The following is a 23026-nucleotide window of genomic DNA, read 5'->3' as shown; positions in this document are numbered from 1 at the left end:
GTACTTGAGTTGAGACCTCCCCATATGCCCAATCTAGTCATATATTGTATCAGTGTGGATTTGGGTGGGGCACCCGAATTTGTTTTGTTGTTTTTCAAATTCAATCTTGAAATATTAAATTATATAGATTTAGTTAGTAAATAAATACATTTTATTTAAAGTTGTAAACACTAAATGGTTGGGTCATGAGTGAATAAATAAATAAATAAACATACATTGTGTCACAAACAGAAGAGGTTCTTGACATCAAATCCAGCAGAATTCATGTCTGAAAAAGATGACAGGAAATTCAGTCAACCAATCCGATACGGTATTGTAAAGAATAACCATATTTTAATAATATTATTTTCACAATATTTTAATATCATCTATGTTATGATTGGTTTATGTTAGTGTTTAGGATTATTATTATTAATTTTAAAATAATTTTAAATTAATTACAAAATGATACATAGAAAATATTAAAATGTTGTCAAAAAAATGTTGTCAAAATAAAATTATTCTATTCTAAAATACCAAAATATATAAAATGAAAGATGTTTTTCTCGTCAAGGAAGCTCATTGTACACCTAACTAAGATCAAAACTGTAATATTGTTTTGCATCTATCAGGAACATTGATACATTTATTATATTTATTTAATATTTGCAACTTTAATTACAATGGTTTATTAATTTTTTATTATTGAAGTGATAATTAATTATTTAACGCTGTTTACTGAATTTAATACGTCATTATGTGGAATCCATTTTGTTTTTGCCACAACCTTAAAACAAGGAGAAGTAACCGAAAGCAAGAATCCAAGAGAGGAATGAATAAAAAAATGACTACGCCAGCAACAGTGTTACACCTAGAAAATGTTTTGATGTGAAGTCGGAGAAACCAACAATAGTGATGTCAGCGTCAGGATGACGCTCGTATTCAAAGCGAATAATAAGACTTTTAATTTTTTTCTTTTAATTTTCTTGGGCTAATCAATTGAAAAAGGAATCTCAGGATAGTATCTATATCCGCGAGTCATAACAATAGCAAATAATGGAAGTGTGTTAAAGTTTCAGATGCGTCTTGTAGCGTGCAAAGTTGGGCCGGCAAATAGCTTTCATGTTTGGATCTTAATGGAATCATGACGTCTGACAAAAGCAAATTTGGGAATATTTATATCCAACCATCCTCCAATCGTGAGCTTCAATTTCAACCAATGGCTTCTGCGATACCCGGCGATGAAGAGACGCCGCTCGTCGCCGACAATTCGCCGCCGCAAGCGGTGAAAACCACGGCTCACACCTGGGATATTCACATCCTGAGTTTGGCCTTTCTCTTGGTTTTTCTTGCCTTCGGTGCCGCGCAGAATCTACAGAGCACTCTCAACACTGTCAGTATTTTTCGTTTCCTTTTGCGTTTGATTTGGTTTGCGAGGTAGGAAATCGAGGTCCTGGAGTAACGGTCTCGGTTCGGTGGAGTGTTTAGTATTTCAATTGTGTTTGACTTTTCGCTTCAGGAGGAAGACTTAGGCACCACATCTCTCGGGATCCTGTATTTGTCTTTCACATTCTTCTCTGTGGTTGCTTCTTTGGTGGTGCGAGTTCTTGGCTCTAAGAACGCTCTGCTTCTTGGGACTACTGGCTATGTCTTCTATGTGGCTGCCAACTTGAAACCAAATTGGTAATTACTATCTACCTATCTCATTTTTGCTGCTTCTAAAAAAGTTATATATATACATATATATGATGGATTTCACATGGATAAAATGTGTTGTTGGTTCTAAGATAGTCAAACTTAGTCTTACTATCTCTATATTTTCAATTATTTGAATTTTAGTTCTTATATATTCCATTCTTAAACTGTTGATGTTCTTTATTTCCCATGATGGATTGGTACCTTTATTTAAACTTGTTTCAGTAGGGATGTAGGGACCAAGATACGAACCTAACAACCTTACTTTCTTCCTTCTCTGTGTTGCTTTCACTATGTCGTCTTTCTCTCTTCTCCAAAGCTCTGAGTACGGTGGGCTGGGTACCTGCAAAGGCACTCCGACGCTCAAGTCAATAATGGTCTTAGTTAGAGCAACTGAATCTTTCTTACTTTTCTCTTAGGGGAAAAACGTACCTTTTTTCTGGTATGCTGTGTGTATTTAAAGGAGTAAAATAAACCGTTTACCTGAAATCTCGGGTGGTTACTGGAGTTGGCTATCTATAAGTTATAACTGCTAGATATTGAGTCAAGTACTTCCATGATTCGCGGCGCTTGTTAGCCAATATGCGTAACTGTTTATTTGTAACCGCTAGATCACGATGTCGCATATTGTATGTCGATCATCATGCGTGTCGATCTGGGCGGACGACGTGTCGATTGTCGAGCCTCAACTGGACGACGACGCCACATGGTCGTATGTTATTATAGTCGGTTGTCTAGTGGTCGACCACACTAAGTGGTCGGATGTCATTACGGGCATGAGAATGTCCTGCAATGGTTTAATTGTCGTCGGGTTATTGGTCGACAGTTGGAGGATTAGGTATCCTATAGTACAAAACTAATTAGGTTCCTAAAATCCAAATGAGTGACAATTATGTGAACCAGAATCTACGTTTCTTTATCATCGTTTATGGTTGCTGCTCATACATGGGAGTACGATTTCTTTTTGCTTTATAACTATGTAATACAAATTTGTATGCATATCCTTGACAATTGAGCAATGGTTCCTGCAGGTATACATTGGTCCCTGCTTCTGTGTATCTTGGATTTTGTGCTTCCATAATTTGGGTTGGAGAGGTACATGTAACCTGTCAAGATTTTATAGCTCCTTCAATTTGGCATTGGTCACCTGCATCTTTACTTATCGTAGTTTGACCTGTCAGGGAACATATCTCACTTCTGCTGCACGCAGCCATTCTACAGATAACAACTTGCATGAAGGTGCAGTAATTGGTGACTTCAATGGGGAATTCTGGGCTGTGTATGCACTTCACCAGGTGATCATATTATTTTGAACTCAGCAACTCTGTTATTTTTGTTTCATTAAAAAAAAAAGCTCTTAGAATTTTAAATTGATTGAGGAAATACCTGTTTTGCAGTTTATTGGAAATCTCATTACATTTGCTCTACTGAGTGATGATCAGCAGGTACGTGGTGGTTAGCCTTTCACATTTTTAAAATTTTCTTTTAGTCTGTTTGTTTTAACTATCAGTTCATGATAGTAGTGTGGCATACCCCTACTTGTTAGATATCTTCAGGAATTGCTACTGGTGAAATATCTTCAGGAAAAGGAAAAAACCTCAACTAACTTGATGATAATGGGACCCCTGGTCCAAATTAGTTGAATCGAAATAATATTTAGCTTTTCTATCAAAGAAGTTCGTAACTTGAGATACACCACTATTTATTTGTGTGAAATATATGTATCACCCGGTGAAATAGTATTCAGCTTTTCTATCAAAGAAGTGCTATCACACTTTTACATAAAAATCATGCCAATTTCTATTTGGTCTCTCATTCCCAAACTATTGAAACTTGGAGGAATTTTAACCAATAAAAGAAACACTTCTTTTTCAAACACTGCAATTTAGCATTTCTGTGTTTTGTTTTTAATTTCCCAATTTATTTATTATTAAGACATGAAAAGATGTTAATCTGTATGATATGCAATTTTGAGGAAATGTAAATATGAGCTCAGGTTTACCTTGTACCCTTGAACAATAACTGCTCATCTGACAAGCTAACAAGTTTGAGTTTTTGATTTAAAATATACTACACATTCCCAGTATTTGATTTTGTTTCTCATTATTGCAGGGGGGAAGCACCAAAGGAACAACTTTATTGTTTATTGTATTCCTTTTCATTATGACTTTTGGTGCAATATTAATGTGCTTCTTGCGCAAACGGGGTGTTAATAGTAAGGGGGAACAAGAGCTTTCAGGCGCAGATGCTGGTGCATGTGCGTCCTTGAAGTCTCTATCTAAATCACTTGCCAATGCATTGTCTGATACAAAGATGTTGTTGATCATACCCCTTATTGCATATTCAGGTCTACAACAAGCATTTGTGTGGTAATTTCTTATGAATTATATAGCATTCCTTCTTTTGAATTTCCAATAATGTTTCTATGATTTAGTGTCCTTTTATTCTTATTATATCTTGTTTGTTAAAGAAATACTTTTTTGCAGGGCTGAGTTTACCAAGTATGTTGTAACTCCTGCAATTGGTATTTCTGGTGTGGGTAGTTCAATGGCAGCCTACGGGGCTTTTGATGGAATAGTAAGTACATGAATGCAGACTATATTTCCTTGCCATTGCTGGTTGTTTAAAATAATTAACTTTGATTATATCATGTGAACAAGTTTCTGACTCTTATTTCCTCATCCTTTTTTTATTTACTTATTTTATATTCTGAGATGTCTTCGAGCAACTGATACCAATTTCTATCTAGACAAGAAAATTGCCATGTTCTACATTTTTTCACTATGGTTCTAACATGTGGACAAGGAAACTGCTGTGTTCTATGTTTTTTCATTGTGGTTCTAACATGTTGATCCCCTTGCCACACCAAAATATGTTCTAACGGGATCTCCTCTTTTTTCTTAATTTCTATGAATATGCCAGTGTTCTCTGCTTGCTGGTCGTCTGACCTCTGGTCTCTCGTCTGTTACAAAAATAGTTGCTGTTGGAGTTTTTGCTCAGGCAGTCGTATTAATCTTACTTCTGCTAGACTTCAGGTCAGCAGTAATTAATTTTCTTTGAATGAAGTTGATCTTATTCAATTTATTTTCCCAATGTTCATCGTGTCTATATCTCTCTTTCCCACTCCTGATGCAGCATAAGTAGCGGATTGCTTGGTACTCTTTACATACTCTTTTTGGCTGGTTTATTGGGCATTGGTGATGGAGTTTTAATGACGCAACTAAATGCTTTGATTGGAATACTATTTAAGCACGACACGGTATACAAATGATGCCCTGTTAACATGTTTACCTTGCTTCTGCATTGCCGTTTTGTTGAGTTATTTTATTTTGCTTGTTCATGTCTCTAAGCTACTGATTTCATATTTGATTCACAACTTGGACATCCTCGGTTATTCTTCGCACATTGCACATGCTTTCTGCTTGATTCTTTTTCTCTATCATCTATTTTCCACCCAAGTCTGATACTTCGTTTTCCATCTTTGGCTTAATAACTCTGTTCTTGGATAAATTTCTCCATAGTTACTTGTAGGAAAAGGAAATAAAATTGAAAAATGAAATGATTTTATATACTTAACTTTTGTAGAAACTTACTAATTTAATTTCTCCACAAGATGAAATGCAAGTTGATTTTAACACACGAGAAAATATCATTTCATTTTATCTTGATGTTTTTTCCGTCCGAAAGTATTTATGGAAAAGTTTATTCTAGTATGACCTTAGTTTAGTTGCCTCTTATGTCAAGTCTCTTGCTTTCGGTGCAGGAAGGGGCTTTTGCTCAGCTAAAGATATGGCAATGCGCTACAATTGCTATCGTGTTCTTTTTCGCCCCGCTCATCTCGTTCAAATCTGTGGTTGTAATTATGCTCGCTTTCCTTTGTGTCTCATTCTGCATTTTTCTATGGCTTGCTCTGAAGGTGGGGAACACATCATCACCCTCCACCAGTCGCCGAATTTAAAGCTGCTTCAAACTACATACACTAGATTTTTGTATACATTGTTTCATTCTGTCTTCTCGCGAGTGACACGTCCAATCTGGACTGCCTTTATTTCATGGTGAAATTTCCTTAAGTTGAATGAGCTGTATAATATGTGACAACTCTCAGTGTGTTTGGTAACACATTTGTTACCGCTGGTTGGACGTGATTCCGCGGAAGCAATTTATAGTTGCTTTTGCACTGTTGTTTATGTAAATTTTCTAGTAAACATGGATCCCAACCTTATGTGTAATGTGTCTATATATATTTATTCACTAAATAATATGCGTAGAAACAAGTAAAGAAGGGAAAAACACAGGTCCTTTCATAAATTCTCACGGAAATTTATGATCTTTTTGGCCTTAAGGGAGTATCTTCTCCGAATTTCTTTTCTCGCTACCAGACACATTATACACGTAACCTTCAGAACAGGAACAGTATCTTGGTCTAAAATGTGAAAAACTGGAAGCAGAGTTCCGATTTGATCTTTGTGAACTAAAGTGCAGAAACAACGAATCCGCCAACTACCCTGTTTTGTTTCCACGTGTAGAACGCTCTTAATTTTAATGTTGCGAAAGTCACTCTAAAGCATGGTCTGTATAGACAATCCCACACCTCTAAACTTGGTCAGCAAGCCCATCATATGACTCTTTAAAGTCATCCTCCACTTCAATGCTCATTGGTCCATCGCTTACCATTTTTCCATACCAAAATCACTCAAAAAGTAGTTATGATTAGGTAGTTTCGCACCAATTTAACTGCATTCCTGTCTTGTTTATAAAGACTACATCAACTATCTTATCAACCACCAAGGGCTTCCCACCATGTCTTTTTTCTGGTTCTCTAGCTTGGTCCGTTTGCACTTCACATGGCCTATGGTAACCTATGCCGCCACTTGGATAACACTTCTAACGTTGACGGCGGCAGTGGCTTCTATCTCACCGCAGGTGGCGTTTGTGTCCGCCATATCCCCCTCCTCTTCGTTCTCTCAGAAGTGCAGCAGTGATGGGTCCATTAGAATGCCCTTGGATGTTCCAGGAAACATCCTGTGTTTTCCTCCTCACATGTTCGTGAAGTCCAGGATTGACCTAATCGTTCCACCCGTCTTTGCCGCAGCCATTGTAGCGGCTTCTGCTTGCGTGGTGCGAGCTGCGGGCTTGTGGGAGCATGATTAAACTCGTTGAGATGCAAGCTAACTGGGTGTTCCTCTTAGAATCAGATCATAATTCGAGATGGATCACATCTATCTGACACAAAAGAATTAACAAAATTCGATTGTGTCACCTGAAATTTTACCCAGATCACAGGTTTTGATAATTTGTTGCTGAGAAGAGCTTCTGATGAACACGGCCTGACGTGGCGATTGGCTATGAAATTGAGCTAAACTGGTTGCTTCTGTATATATGAGATTATTTATTTTTTAAAACCCACACAAGATTATCAATTTTTAGCAATGATGTGTTCGTAATAGATTTCTGAATTATTTGTCTTTCGGGTATGCTAATCATCTGGGGAGTGAGATTGAGGACAGTGATCAATCTTACTTTTCAGTTAAAGTACTTCATTCAATACTGACGGTGAATGATTTTCTGTAGATGTTATTTTCATTTCAATGAATAAAAATGGCAAAGATTGCTGTAACAAAATGAAATGCTATTTTAAATTTCAGAATCAGACTACCAGTGTACGATAATGTATTTCTGTAATTTGATTGGTTCTTAGGAAGTTCAATATCCACGAGATCCTCAAAACCTATAATATCTTATTATATAAAATAGGTCCCGGACATGACTAGCAGTCATAACAATAAAAATTTCTCTCTTTTTTAATCAACTCTCATACAGTTCAAGCTTATTCATCCCCCTTTTTTTACCAAATTTTGTTGAGGTTCTCTTTCCTTAAACCGAGAGTGATCACATTCAAACATCAAAATATATTAGTGTGTTTAGCATATTTGTGTACAAGTTGCCATTGGTTTAACGAGACAACAATACTCTAATTTGGTTAAATGGACATTCTTTTATTGCTCAATTATTGTTACATGAACATTCTTTTGCGGCTCTTTTTTATATGATTGGAAAATTTTCACCGTAACGATGTTCAAAATGAAGTACTCAGTTAGTCAGGTGCACAAGATTTTTCATTTTTATGTAGTTTGTTCATGACTCATTAGTATTAAAAAAAAATTCAATAAATTTCTTCTAGAAAAATCTCAAGAAATCAAAAGTTCAGAAACATCCTCCGAGAACAAACTGGAATTATATATAACTGTAACGTTCTTCTTATTGCATGAGCTGCAACAGTTTTCATAGACTTCAAGTGGCTTTTGTCCCTAAGGAGGAAAACACCAAGCTGGGAGAGTATTCAAACTTTTAAAGTCGATTTGATCAACTCGTTGCTGAAATCCCAGAGTTTCTTTGCTAGATGTTTGTTTTTGGCATGCGCACTTGGCTTGCATAGATTGCAATCCACAAAGTACTTCCCAGTTACACCTTTCACGTTTGGGTGGAGAGCAACATAGCATGTCGTGGCTGCTCCCTATGATTTTTGTTTTTTCAGAAATTAGCCTATGATTAGTGACAACATATTTGGACTTCTGAACCATTTCAAACGGAACATTCTGCTCCACCTATATTGGAATTTTAAAATGCTGGAAAAACATACCTGAGGGACGTTCTTCCATATGTAAAAGGAGAAGATCTTCAAGAAGTCTGGGAGAAATCATGGTATGGTGTTACAAAGGAGTAACTTTAAAAAGTGCATATAATTTACTTGTGTAGTTTTGTTTCTGTGTTTGAGGAGAATTAACATACGCATAAGGTAAGAAGAATGTCTCATAAGAGGTGTCATTATTACTCCTGGATGGACTGAGTTTGCTGTGATGTTCACACCCTCTTCCTGCACTCAAATATCAAGAAGAACAAACAGATAAAATATTACATGCTCAATTTTGGTATCATCAAAGAAGGAAAAAACCTTTTGCTAGTTTCTCTTATCAATATCATCATTGGAAGAAATCAGTGGCAAAAACAAAACACTGAAACAAAATGCGATCAGAAAGTGCAACACATTAATTCTGTCACATTTTTTTTAATGGAGAAGCACAGGATAAGATGGATGACCTGCAGGCGATGAGAAAGCTCATTTGTATGCAGTATGTTTGCTAACTTGGACTGTCCATAAGCCTTCTTGTTACCATAACTGAAAGCAATAGTTACAAAAAAATGTGATGTTCCACTGATCAAAATCACTGTCATGATGCAGAAAGTTCAGGCCAGAAGAAAAGTGAAAATACCCTTTTCGCTCATTGATCTTATTGAATCTAATCCCCTTCATGTAAGTGTAGTTATGGGCAATTGATGACAGATTTATGATCCTGCCCTCTATTCCAGTGGCTTGTGCTGTTTGTTTCATTTTTTCAAGAAGCAGGTTTGTCAACAGGAAATGACCTGAGATGTCAAAAAAGATGAGAAAAGGCAACACTTTTACTACCACTAAGGAGTAAACCAAAGAATGTCATGCAAGAATGTTGAGACTTTACCAAGATGGTTTGTTGCAAACTGCATCTCGATCCCATCCTCTGAGAGTTCGAAGGGGCAGAACATTACTCCAGCATTGTTTCTGACATGAAAAGCCAATGTTATGATCCATATATACTTGAAATGACCAACTCAGGCATTAATGAACTCAGAAAATGAGTTTGGATGAGAAAGAAGGCGTGATGTAAAAACTAAAAGGAAAACCAACATTAAGATATTGAGAGGAAGATCAAGAGCTATGAAGTTGTCGACAAAGGATGTCACAGAATTGAGAGAGCACAGATCGAGCTTCATTATGTCGACTCGTGCAGACTCATTCTCTTCTAGTATACGTTGTTTAGCTTCTTTTGCAGACGCCATGTTTCTTACTGCAATGATCACATGAACCTTCCGAAGTGCCAACACTCGTGTTGTCTCCAACCCAATTCCACTTGCTCCTCCTGTGTGAGAGTTACTTTGAGTTCTTAATTATTACAACACATCACAACAAATATGTCTGAGTCTCATGTTACTTAGAACAGTTCGTTTCTTTCAAACATTTGAAGCAATTATAAACAATGAAGCAATTTTATGTCATGTTATTCATCAATATCATACTTTCAAAGAACTTTATCACACTAATAAAAGGTAACTAGTTAAATTTAGTGGCATATATATATATATATATTTGCTAATTTTGTGATTATGTTGATATTATTTATTCTATTTATATGATTTTGATTTCTGAAAATAATGTGATACATTTATTTGATTTAACGTTTTAAACTTTAATTTAAAACATATTTCAAATCACGAGTTTTTGTATTGGCGATAAGTGATTAAAAGCTATTTTGTAAATAAATAAAGCAAAACATTGTTTTAAATTATTTTTAAATTCTATTAATATAATTTACTTAAAAATTAATAATTAAAACGGTTATTTAATCTTATAAATGTTTGCTACATGATATATTTTAAAATCGAGATATCAAATTTAAATTTAAAAGTAAATTTTTGGTTCAAAATTTTTCTTTGGTACAACAAAATCCCAGTGATAAAAAGGTTAAAACATTGAAATTAAGTCATAGAGTTGTTGTATAAATATAATTTTTCATATTTTATGATAATGAAAAATTATAAATGAAATATAAAAATATATGAAATTAGGAAAATGAGCACTCATTTAAAAAATTAATTATAAAATAGAAAAAAGGAACACTTATTTCTTACAATAAAATGAACTAAACATATACTTTTTAGTCTCTAATTGAAAATTTTACCAATCTTAATCTTAAATTTTTTTTATTAATATTTTTGCTTTTGTCGTGAACTATTTTAAATTTTTTTCATAGAGAATGTAATAAATCATTGGAAAATCAACATTACTATCATCTGATGACAAAGAAAAAAGATATTAACGCACATAAAATTAATGTAATAAGACATGTCAAATTTTGATTAGACATTCAAAATAAAATTTGAAAAACATTAAGGAAAAATACAAAATATGATTTTTTTTCATATAGAAATGATTTTTGAAGAAGACTCTTGCGTGTTTTATTCATCAACTTTTGTCCTACGGATAAGAATTGGTGGGATATGATATTTAGTAGAAGGAAGAGAGAGGCAGCACTTTTTTAGATGAAAAATGAAATAGAAAAAAGATAATACAAAAGAGAATAAATAAAATGTTAGACTATCTTATAATCTTTTTTATAAATAATATATATATATATATATATATATATATATATATATATATATATATATATATATATATATATATATATATATATATATATATATTTAAGGTTTCACTGACGAAATGTGATAATACTTGTCAAATAAGTCCGCGCTCTTAAGTATGTGTGGGAGCTTGAAGTTGATAATTCGTAGGTAGGTGTGTGGAAAAAAATACTATATAGGTAGACTTTTTACGAGTTGCTTATTAGCACAAGAATTTAGAAAAGTATTATTTATTTATTAGATGGTTTTCCTTATCATAATCACCTCTTTTTAAAGAAAACTTTTTCATGGTACAAGGGAGATTCTACAGTTTACTCTAATTAACTATTTTCGTCTATCACTCTTAATGATGTTTTAAAATCATAATACAAAATTAATATAAAAAATATACGAAAGAAAAAATAGGAAATAACTAATAGAATAAGTGATTCCCATATATATATATATATATATATATACTAATTTCAACTTCACACATCAGTTCAAATGCAGGTTGTCCGTGTCAGAAACTTTTACATGAGAAAATATGAAAAGCTTCACTGAACATGGAGTAATGCAGAATATTACGTGATTTAGTTAACTTCTGTTACGTTAGTTAATGCTTCTCTCTGTATATAAATATAAACCCATGGGATTTACGTAGAGTTTAACTCTGCATAATAAAGTTTACAGCTTCTTTTCTCTCTTTTCACGTAAGTAATCAGATTGTTTGAAGTAAGGAAGGGATAACATGAAGATGTAGGAGAAGATTCTGATATATAAAACTGACCTGTGATAATCGCAGTGAGGTTGGCAGCATCAATTCCTTCGGTAACTTGTTCTGCAGTGGAAGCTGATCCAAAGCCACTTGGACCAATCATTCCAGTTACCAACGAAATAACACCCACCATCGTCTCAATAAAATGTGAAACCTCAAAGCCTCCCTTCTGAGTTGTTACACAAACTCAGCACTGTCTTAGAATATATATATATATATACACAGATGTAGATACGGACAATAGATTATGAAAAATGAAAGGCAATGAGAGTCGGGCAGTTGACAGATTGTAAATCCTTCTCTTATTCAGAACTGCATTTAATTATCACCGTTGAAAAACTCTGTTCACGCATTCAATCACTTACCTACCACTCAACTCTTCTTCATTTATGGTCAAGGTGCCTCAAAACTATTCAACTTATTTGCTTTTAACAACTTCTTCAACACGTCATTTTCTTTTTATTAGTCTTTTTTTTATATATGTTTATATATTTTACTTATTTGATCTATTTATAATATCTATTTTATTATTTTATCGTTTCACTTTAAAATATTGATAATATATTTATATTAGTATGATGATACTGTAGACAATATAATTATATTTAAAAGTATGCAATGCTGTAATCTACATAATAAACGTTTAGTATCTGTTCTTTTTTATTTAAATTTAGTTTGAATATTGTAAAATAAGAGATTAATAATAAAACACACAACAAGAGAAAAAGCTAAATAATTAAAATTACTAATCGGATACGGCGTTTAAAAAGGACATGTCGTATTTTTTTTTATTCTGGTAAAAGAATGTGCAATAACATGAGTTTACTGAAATTTAAATGTCATTTACAGTATAAAATGGACACTCAGATAAGTTTACTAAAAACTTTGTTCAATTCATTATTAATTAAAACCTATTAAGTTAATTTTACTATATTAGTCTAAATCAAATTTTATTTTAAATTCGATTTAATTAATTGTTAATAAATTAATTGTTTTGTAATGAATTGAAGAAACTTTTCAGTAAACTTATTTTAAACTACCAAAATGTCATTTAAGAACAAAATTATTATGGAAGCATTAAGTTTCAAAAGAATAATATAGTTATTCATTTTATCGAAACTATATATCTTAGCAAATTTAAGATTAAAATATTGGCACCTTGTGGAAATAAAAGAAAGAAGAATTTCAATTTTGTGATGTATTTCTTAAATCACATATTGTAGAGTTATCAAGGTCAATCTTAATTCATAAACAAATGTCTTTCTTAACCCACTAAAATGTTTTTTTAAAGATAAATGTATGTCAAATGTGTTAAGCTACAAAGTGTAGTGATGCTATCTTAGTTAGGACTAAAAAAAATGTTCTGAGTAACTTATAATCAATAAGTAACTTGTTCCAATATAATAAAAGTTTCATGGTCACTTACATACATTTTTTGTTTTAACTTCCCAAAAATATTTGTTAACTACAAAACTATTTAGAAATATCAAACTCCCAAAACAGTAATATCTCAAATATGATAATTAACTGTAATAATATTATTTTAAAAAAACATTTGGTTTAATATCAGAATTTCAAGCTCAAATGTTGAGTTTGGCTCATATATTATTATATGGATGAAATATTAAAATATTCAATTTATATCCTACCCGTAAATTCAACAATTTTCAACTTAAGCACTTTTTTATTTATTTTATAAAAAATATAAAATTCAGTAATTTTTGGGAAGCAATCATTTTTCCGAAATATTCATTATATTAAAATATAAAGGGAAAAATAAATATAGTATCATAAACACAATTATTTTCATTCAATAATTAAAATCCATGCTTTATTCGAAAGTCTCTACCATAATTTCAATAACTAAAATTATAAATCATTACAGGGGCACAATAATTTTTGTTGAAAATAATATGAACAAAATAGTTATACTAATAAAGTAAAATTTGATCCTACCACCAAAGCCACTCAACATTTATTGTTTAATAATTTAGAATATTAGTTAAGAGACACTTAGGTCGGCTAAAAGAAATCACAATATTTAATGCTCTCTACCAATCTTCATAAAAGCTCTCGTCCCAAGGAGAAAGAAAAACAATTAATTCTCATAAATATCTATTTAGTTTTTCATTTCATTTTTTATTTTTAATGAATTGAATTTTTGTGAATTGTGACCCATACCAAACTACAATATAATACAATGAACTGAAATGAAGGTAGTTGGTTTTGTTTTATTAGTTTTCCCTTGTGGGAAAGGTAAGGGACCACACAGAGAATGCCCTTTCCCAAAAACTTTATCATTCAAATTTTGACATTAATTCACTCCTGATTGTTATTGTCACTGTTCCCACTTCATTCAATATTATATATTATTATATTTCTATAAAAATATCTAGGTTAAATAATTCATTAACATTCTTATAATTTTATTCAAATTTTCTCCTTCAAATTATTTTGAGGGTAAAATTGTTTATGAATTTTCATTATAGATTTCATTCAGTGTCTTTTCTTTTTCTAATTCTAAATAACATGGAAAAGAGAGAGTGATGAAAGGGATATGGAAGAAAGAAATTAATTGTGTAGTGATGAGGCATTACTATAAAAATAAAAAAAAATTGCTTTAGTTAGTAAAGATGATAATGAAATTTGAACAAATGATACCTTTTTTTTTGGAAAGAAAGGATAATAATGGTATTTAATTACTCTTGATAAGGTGTTATTTATTATTCATCTGATTAACCATATTATTAATAAATGGAAGTACTCTAAACATTTTAAGAGTAGTATTTAATTACTTAGTAAAGTGTTATATATTGATTGTTCATCTGATGAACTTTCTTAAAATTATATTATTAATAAATGAAAGTACTTTGGGAATTTAAGGAGAGGATTTTGCTCACCTAGTTGTGAATATAATGAAAGGAGGAATAATGTGTTGTATATAATGTATGATAAATGAAAACAAAATAAATAAAATAAAGACTCGAGTAAAGTGCTTATTAAAACTGGGGTGAGAAAATAAATAAATTGTTTTTTTTTGTTTTATTAATATATCATTTCTAAATATTTGCCAAAATTTATTCATTAAACTAATGGCAAAGTAATTTGGCTTCTCAAAGAAAAAAAATTCAATAATGGCATAACTATACAAAGAAACAAATCAAGAGTGCCATAACTATTTTACAATTTAAGTTTAGAAAAAATTCAAGAGCCAAAGGTTTTTATTATTATTATTATTTATTATTATTATTATTATTATTATCATCATTATTATTATTTATATAATCCTTTAACACTATATTTGATATTTTATTAGTTCATTACGAGTAAAATATTTTTCCACTAATTAAACTAGTTTCTTGATAATTGCTATTAATTTGGTCTTGAAAATACCTATATAATATATAAAATATTTACATATATGAGAAACAGTTTAAATGAGATTTTAGTCATTAAAAGTGCGTCATTTTTTTAGCATGGATATAATGATACTTTTTAGAATCTTATCGAAGTTTATAACCACATTTGTATGTTTCAAACTAACTAAAATAAAGATAATTTTTTTAAAAAAATCTCAATATAGAATTGTATTCGATTAAGAATGTTGACATAAAATTATTGTATTGGTGTTAATGAGTTACTGAAACAAACCATCAACTTTAATTATTTAAAAGAACTACTGCTATAAAATCAAAATGAAAAACTTGAAACTATCTTTGATGTTGTAGTATAACAAGAAGTTATCATTAAGGTAAATATAAAGAAAAAAATTCATAAAGATATTATTTTAAAATTTAAAATTTAAAATTATATGAAACATTTTATTAATTTGAGTCATTAGTTGAATATCGAACATGATAAGACTGATCAAAACTGAATCATCAATTATGGAAAAGGAAATGCAAGTAAAGCATATGCACGTGCAAAAATAAAGGATTTGAGGTTAGGAATGGCTACATAGTAATGGCAACGGCAGGAAAGCTGTATTGCATTGTGGCACTGACAATGACTACACTTTAGCCATAATTGCCATTCAATTTGTTCGCAACTTGCAATAATGGAATTTAGGAGAATTATGAAATTGGTATAGTTTTTAATTTGCCAAAATTAGTAAAACTCAATAAATAATTTATATAAATAAATGGCATTCCAATACCTGATTTTAGTTATTTTGAATTAACCTAAAATCTTTCTAATACAACCTTAATTTCTTAGTTAAATCATGCTTGCATGTATAAGTGTTTTTTTTTTGGTATATTTGCAAGTACAACTGTAATTTAGAAAATGGTAAAATTACAGCTCTAAATACAATTTTATTAATGAACAAGAGTTAAGTCGTACTGAGCACCGACTTAAGTTAAAAAAAAGTGAAATTTTTCAGTAAAATAAATAGAAATTTTATTGAAAATACTATTTAACCCAATTAAAATAAGTTAATTATACATTGAAACATGACTTTTTTTAATTTGAAAACTATTCATTTTAAGTACAAATACGGGTTATTTTTTTAATATTTACCATTTCAATAAATTACAACAAAAATTACACTACATTTATGAATTTTCCTCAATTTAAAAATAAGAGGGAGTCTCGAAAAAATATCCAGCCATTTAATTCTTCACATGTCCATGTATTTCCTTCAAACAGCACCAACAACATAATAGGCTTTAGCATGGACACAATTAGGGGTACTCAAAATGGCACCCACTCCCAAAAATTAAAAAAGAAAACGATATCTAGAAACAAAACGACAAAACTTGTAAAAACGTATTATCGTCAAGTTTTTTTTAGTAGGATTTTCGTATTATTTTTTATATGCTTTTATGGTATATTAATTTTAATATATTAAAAAAATTTATCAAATATTTTAAAATATCAAAATTAGTGTATTCTGAAAATACAGTAAAATAAGAATAACAAATTAGTTTTAAATTATTTTTTATTTTAATTAAAAAATTATATTAATTATATATATATATATATATATATATATATATTTATTTATTTATTTATTTTGTAACATCTCATATAAACATTATAAAGGAACTACTACATAATTAATAAAATATAACAATTTTATCATAGTTATTTAAACATAACTATATATCAAACTTTATATACAAATTACTAATCCAAATACAAAGTTAATTCTTTAAAACAATCAAAATGAATTTTTCACTGTAATATCTACATATCTTTAGCTAGTGTTTGCTCCATCACTATAATATCTATATATTTATACTATCTCCACCTAGTGTTTGTTCCACAGAAACATTATCACTTTCTATTCACATCCATCAGATCATCATCGTCAAAGAAATTAACACATATGATCAACAAAGAAACATTTAATGATAAAAAGAACCAAACATGGTATATTAAGATTTCATCATATATCATATTTCACAGAGTTAAATCAAACATCTTAATCATATCATAAACCTAACCAAGATATAGTATGAATGTTGAGCTATGATGGGTTCTACACTTGTATGGTGGAACACTTGACTCACTTAAAACTATCACACAAGGTTAGTCCGTTAAAGCGTCTTTGCCAAATGGAGAAAGGCCCCATGCTAGAACCTCTTGTTACTCTCACCACATGACACACCTCTCTCTATTTGAGAATGAATGATCATTAAAGTGTCAGGATAACCTCCAGAACTGAGCTTCCTACATTCATACCAACAAAACTTTATACTAACACTTAGAATTTCTCCTTAGAAACTCTTAATTCATCACACTTTGAAACATACATCAACCTCATTCAAACCATTGATAACATTCCATAAAATATACCAAAACATTTCATAAGATACCCATAAATGCTTAGAAGAAACCACAAAAGTCAAAGAAATAAAAACCAAATATTGAAAACAATGTACACCAGCGTTGAGCGGCACCTTCCCAGTGTTGAGCGGCACCTTCCCAATGTTGAGCGACATTCCACATTTTTGGCGCTTAAGCGCCACCACCTTGCAACTAAGCGCTAAACCTCTCACAATTATGATGCTTAGGCCCCACTGGCTATTGCTGAGCGCCACACTAGAACCTAAATTACCTATAATTTGACCTTGGTTACTCCTCACACATATCTAACTGACTCCTATGACCTTCTAGGCACTGTAAATGATATAAAAATATGTTTCTAACTCAAAGTAGATACCTCAAACCAACTTGAGTACTCTAGCTTACCTAATCTCACTTCTATTCCTTATAATCTGTAAATTAAATATCTAAGGGTTTAAACCAGTTAAAAAGGAGCCAACAACTGACCTTGAACCATCCACTTCAGCACATACCTATTTCATTGAAACTTCACTAGTCAAAACCACTTAAGTGAACCAAAACTATACAAAGACACTCCTTATTTGCAACCATTATATTCTGCTTTAGATTTCTCGCATCTCAAAGTTCAAACAAGTCATAAATGATCCTTGGACTGACCCAAAAACTAGTGATGTCAAAATGGGTTTCAACTCGTGAGTCAACCCGACCCATCACTGGTTTGGGTTAGGTTGGCTGGAAAAAATATGAAATTTTGATATGGGTCAGTTTTGAGTCTGACCCATTAAGAATCCGACTTATCCAGATTGAACCCGTGGTGACCACTTAATTTTGTCTTTTGTGCTTGTTTTTATATTATATTTGGAGTTTAAGATGATTTTGGATTATATTTGACTTATATTATATATTTTTTTAATTGTTTTTGGATTTTAACATCATTTTGGATTTAAATTTATTTATATTTGAATTAGAAAAAAATTGTTATTTTTTTGGAATTGAAAACTAATCTTTTAATTAAGTGAGATAGTGAACCAACCCGTTTAACCCACCAACTTGTGGTGAGTTTGGCCGGATTCAAATTTTTTTGACTCGCTAATAAGTTAGCCAAGTTGGGTTTGCTCACTAAGTGATCAACCCATAGTGAGCCACGACGGGTTGGGCTGGGTGGCCCGTTTTGACAGCACTACCAAAAACCCAATTTAACCCATTTAACATTTACCTCAAAATCTCACTTATCAAAACCTCTATATTTTAACCAAAATGACTAATAAATCAACTTAAACCACTTCTTCTCAACATTTTAACCAATTTACACCAACAAGCTTCACAACCACAACATTCAAGACAATAATCAAATTCAAACATAATTATTCAACTAAGTTCAATAATTCAAACACTTACTACTAAAAACACTCATTCCAAGTGTAAAAATCAACATAAAATTAACTCTCATACTATTAAATATCAGTTCATACTTCATAACTCAATTTAAAATAAAACACTAGCTTCCCTTACCTTATCAGAAATGCCACTAAGCTCAATACATACACTACCCTTCTTCAAGTTTGAGGAACTCTAAAAACACCTACAAACCACAAAATTATAATCAAAGTAAGTTCTTAAGACTTCTGATCAACAAGGGACTAAAAAGATAAGCGGACGACACATGGGAGAAAAGTCTATCACATGCGTCTTAAACTACAAATTAAAGAAAAAGAAGTAGAAACTTGTTTGCTCTAGAATGAAAATTGATCAGTATGGATTGAAGAGTTTACCGCCGTAATCTCCTAAACACTTCCTGATCGTCAAAGAAATGATTTAGGAGTGAGATATCTTATAAAGAAGGAAAATAAAACTTAGAAAAAAAGTTATAGAGATGGTGAGTGTTTTAGATAATAAGATAAGTTTATGAAATTCTATTTATATTATTGAATTATTTTAACATTAAAAATACTCTATATCATTATTTTAAAACATAATAAGCTTTAATACTCTATTTTTTAAGTTTTTACATATATTATATTTCTTTTTCAATACTCATCATATATTTGTAGTTGTCTTTATTTTAAATTATTAAATATTTTAATTTGTTAGATAATATAAAAAATATTTTTTTAAGTGTTAGTTTCGAAGCTTATTTTTAAGGTATTTATTTGATATTTTTATTTATTTTTAATAAATATTTGATTTTTATTATATTGTTATTTGATAATTTCATTTGATGTTATACAGTTATAAATTATATCTTAATATTTGATATTGAAGAAAAACAAATGTATATCCTTTTAACATTAAATACGTAATAATATGATTTTATTTGTTTTATTTTATTTTTATAAAAGAAGGTAGGTATGAATATATTTGTTTCTTGACTAAAATGAAGATAAATTTTCATACACATTATATTTGATGGGACAATTTTTTTTAAAAGAAATAAATAAAAATGAGATAATTAAACTCACATCATATCATATGTATTCCATTGAATGCAAATTCAATGTAAAATATACATCATGTATCTTTCCCTCTCTCTCCATTGAACAAATAATAAATAAAAAATTTCTTCGTTCGAACTGTGATTCTTAAGTTAATTAATAAACTTATATTAATTAATGTAAGATTGATGTCTTTTGCCATTTTTTTTTTCTTTTTCTGTTTTTTTAAATTTCTCTCTTTTTCACTTTTTATTTTTTTTTTCATATCTCATCTCTTTTAAAATTTTGTTACACCTCATAATAAATGAGAAGTTAAGGAACATTTCTGTCTAATGGAAATTTTAAGTCAAGTAAGTTTTTTTTACTCCATGGACCTCTTTTCTTCTTACTTTTTGTATTATTTTATCATCAATTTTAGTGAGGTTAGTTAAAAAAAACGATAATCTCAACTTATTTTATCATATATTGAATTTTATTTTATTTTAAAAATTATATTGAATAAATTGACTCGCTCTATTTTAGAACTCAAACATAGTGTAATATATAAAAGATTTTAAAAGCTCTTGGTGTTCATTAGTTAGAAGGGCTGAATTTTTGTTGGCCAGCCAAAAATTCACTTGCTATCAAAAGTCTTTGGTGAAGAAGAAAACTAAATTTTGTGGAACGAATTTCAACATATACTTAATTCCCGTAGTGAATCAAATGCTGGCTGAAAGAGAGTATTTTCGTTGTGTTATAAAACTATTCAACCAATTATATATTTAAAAACTATTTTTTATGTTTTCATTTTATTATTTTACTATAAGATACTAAACTATTTTCTGTACAGTACTGTAAACAGTGGTAAAAGTCGTTACAAAAAGACTATGACAAAATAGACTAAATTAAGGCATACCAAACTTTAATAATAAGTAACCAAATACTATTCAAAGACAAATTTTTAATGTGATATGTTTCATTGAAAGTCTCCTATGAAGTAAACAACCTCTGGCTGAAAGTGAAGGAACTAGATTATGCATGCGTCCCATTAGATTGAAGACATTCTGTTTTTTTTTGTCTTTTTAATTATTGGCCAGTGGTTCTAGTGACAGTTTAGACTCAGTACAGTGAAAAAAACAGTGATAACCCTAAAAGAATAGAAATAGGATGCAACAAATATATATATATATATATATATATATATATATATATATATATATATATATTTCTATTTTGGAAAATAGGTCTTGAACTTGACTGGCCAAGGTTCTCTTTAGTTAAAAGGTACAAACTCTACTAACATCGCATAGAAGATGCTATATTAATTATTTTGTAAATAAGTTTTTGTCTATTTATACATCTAAATAAATAATTACTTTATTACGATAGATAAAGTTCAATAACATAGCTTATTATATTTCATACATATTTATTTAACTGTATCCCTAGATTAATTTTAAATCAATCTCAATCTTATATTTTGTTTTGTTCACTATCCAATTTATTAAGAATCATTAATAAATAAGTTATGGAGATTTGCGTTTAAACAACAGTTGTTTATTGTAATTATTTTCAACTTTCAAATTCATTAATTACGCTTTAAAAATAAATACAAAAACGAAACAAATTACAATATGTCACAATAGATCTTGTTTGAAAATACATAGTCATCTTGCTCTTGTTCATCAAACTAAAATTTATTACACTGAGAACATTACTGTTTTTAAAGGGGACATGTTAATTTGAACTTTATAAGAATTAATTATATTTTTATCATTTTAAATACTCTTTATCTTTTTTATTGTTTGACATGAATTTCAATATATTTATTTCATACACCGAGTTATACTTATCAGTTAAGTATAGTTGAGTATTTTAAATTATTTTGATACATATTAATATTAAAAAAAGATATTGTATAAAAGAAAAGATAATTCTGTTTTCTTTTTTGAATCATTAAAGGGTCCATAGCTCAGTGGTAGAGCATTTGACTGCAGATCAAGAGGTCACCGGTTCGAACCCGGTTGGGCCCTTCCAAAGTTGTTATTTTGTTTTTTATTTGAGTGTTTTTGCACCTTCAAGTATTTTAGCACTTCCAAATTTTTTCAAAATCCCTATTACATCTCTAATTAAAATGTTATTAATTTTTAAATAATTAAAAAGAATCTTTGACCATTTGTCCAAATTCTTAACAGTTTTCTCTTTCTTCCATCCTCATTTCTCATCCCTCTCATTTTTTTCTCTCTTTCATATCCCACTTTCTCATTTAAATTTTATTTATTTATTAATAAAATTATAGTATTTCATAAATTAATATTTATTTTAATTAATTAATTATATTTTGATTAAATTTTTTATTTTAAATTATTTAATGTTTTATTTGTTTTATATTTTTTTAATTTTTTACAATTTAAAGATATTTAGTTATTTTTCTAATGAAATATTAAGATTTTATAATTACATAAATATTTGAATTAAATATTTTTTTAATTATTTAATATTTATTTGTATTAATGAAATAAATAATTTTATTAAATTTTTTGTGTTGAATTATTTAATATTTTATTTCTTTTATAGTTTTTTAAATTTTTATAATTTTAAGATATTTTATTATTATTTTAATAAAAATAGGATTTTATAATTATATAAATATTTTAATTAATTAACTTTATTTTGAATTAAAATTATTTAATATTTATTTTAATAATATTTATAAATACTATAATAATACTTTGCAAAAAGAAGATAAAACTAAAATAATGAATTAAAAGTAAAGCAAGGAAAGATAACATGATCGCTGAGAAATGTACATGATATCAACTATATATATACATATCGGATATGGAAATTCGATATGCCATTTTTGCAATTTTATTATTCGGAGTTTAAAATTTGATTTCCTTTTTAATCGGATATTGAAATTTGATAAAGTTTAAATTAGATTCTGATATCTGATAAAGGATAAATCAAATTTTAATATTGATATTCAATTAAGTTTTTGTTGAATTTCAAAATTGATTAAAATATGGAAGTTTTATAATGGATTCATGTATGGGAGAAGCTTAAAAAAATTCACTCTCTGACTTTAATGGTAAACACCAACACAACATCATCTTTACCACATCTTTTAATGAATAAACTTTTTCAAGGACCA

General features: G+C 29.7%; 3 protein-coding genes and 1 non-coding gene across 4 annotated transcripts; 3 read left to right on the top strand and 1 right to left on the bottom strand.

The window, feature by feature from the left end:
- The first annotated feature begins 995 nt into the window (after positions 1 to 995).
- Positions 996 to 5903, top strand: LOC124825596 (Major facilitator superfamily protein). The gene is made up of 10 exons (XM_047298246.2): positions 996 to 1372; positions 1499 to 1662; positions 2706 to 2769; positions 2856 to 2969; positions 3072 to 3119; positions 3787 to 4043; positions 4161 to 4251; positions 4597 to 4709; positions 4810 to 4933; positions 5438 to 5903. Exons 1-10 carry the CDS (start codon positions 1124 to 1126, stop codon positions 5630 to 5632), a joined length of 1419 nt encoding a protein of 472 aa, XP_047154202.1. The 5' UTR covers positions 996 to 1123; the 3' UTR covers positions 5633 to 5903.
- Positions 5904 to 6047: 144 nt separating this feature from the next.
- Positions 6048 to 7139, top strand: LOC124825597 (uncharacterized). Its single transcript, XM_047298248.2, has one exon. The coding sequence runs from the start codon at positions 6475 to 6477 to the stop codon at positions 6823 to 6825; it is 351 nt and encodes a 116-aa protein (XP_047154204.1). The 5' UTR covers positions 6048 to 6474; the 3' UTR covers positions 6826 to 7139.
- Positions 7140 to 7825: 686 nt separating this feature from the next.
- LOC124825595 (short-chain dehydrogenase TIC 32 B, chloroplastic) lies at positions 7826 to 11989 on the bottom strand. Its single transcript, XM_047298245.2, has 8 exons — positions 11684 to 11989; positions 9398 to 9629; positions 9192 to 9271; positions 8946 to 9099; positions 8773 to 8851; positions 8464 to 8548; positions 8315 to 8361; positions 7826 to 8188 (listed from the first exon to the last, which is right to left on the bottom strand). Exons 1-8 carry the CDS (start codon positions 11802 to 11804, stop codon positions 8015 to 8017), a joined length of 972 nt encoding a protein of 323 aa, XP_047154201.1. The 5' UTR covers positions 11805 to 11989; the 3' UTR covers positions 7826 to 8014.
- Positions 11990 to 21833: 9844 nt separating this feature from the next.
- On the top strand, positions 21834 to 21905 carry TRNAC-GCA (transfer RNA cysteine (anticodon GCA)). Its single transcript has one exon. It is a non-coding gene; the product is annotated as a tRNA-Cys (tRNA).
- Positions 21906 to 23026: the final 1121 nt, after the last annotated feature.

The sequence above is a fragment of the Vigna umbellata genome, chromosome 5, assembly GCF_029865625.1.
Source record: "Vigna umbellata cultivar VRB3 chromosome 5, Vumbellata_1.0, whole genome shotgun sequence".
NCBI classification, from domain to species: Eukaryota; Viridiplantae; Streptophyta; class Magnoliopsida; order Fabales; family Fabaceae; genus Vigna; species Vigna umbellata.
This window is presented reverse-complemented; position numbering and strand designations above follow the sequence as displayed.

What these genes read in the sequence shown, in the direction of transcription:
- LOC124825596 (XM_047298246.2), top strand. Translation starts at nt 1,124, where the DNA reads ATGACGTCTGACAAAAGCAAATTTGGGAATATTTATATCCAACCATCC. An exon ending in GCCAACTTGAAACCAAATTG is followed by an intron (nt 1,663 to 2,705) that starts GTAATTACTATC and finishes TGGTTCCTGCAG; the next exon opens with GTATACATTGGTCCCTGCTT. An exon ending in CTGTGTATGCACTTCACCAG is followed by an intron (nt 2,970 to 3,071) that starts GTGATCATATTA and finishes CCTGTTTTGCAG; the next exon opens with TTTATTGGAAATCTCATTAC.
- LOC124825597 (XM_047298248.2), top strand. Translation starts at nt 6,475, where the DNA reads ATGTCTTTTTTCTGGTTCTCTAGCTTGGTCCGTTTGCACTTCACATGG.
- LOC124825595 (XM_047298245.2), bottom strand. Translation starts at nt 11,804, where the DNA reads ATGGTGGGTGTTATTTCGTTGGTAACTGGAATGATTGGTCCAAGTGGC. An exon ending in AAGATCAATGAGCGAAAAGG is followed by an intron (nt 8,852 to 8,945) that starts GTATTTTCACTT and finishes TATTGCTTTCAG; the next exon opens with TTATGGTAACAAGAAGGCTT. An exon ending in TATGGAAGAACGTCCCTCAG is followed by an intron (nt 8,189 to 8,314) that starts GTATGTTTTTCC and finishes CAAAAATCATAG; the next exon opens with GGAGCAGCCACGACATGCTA.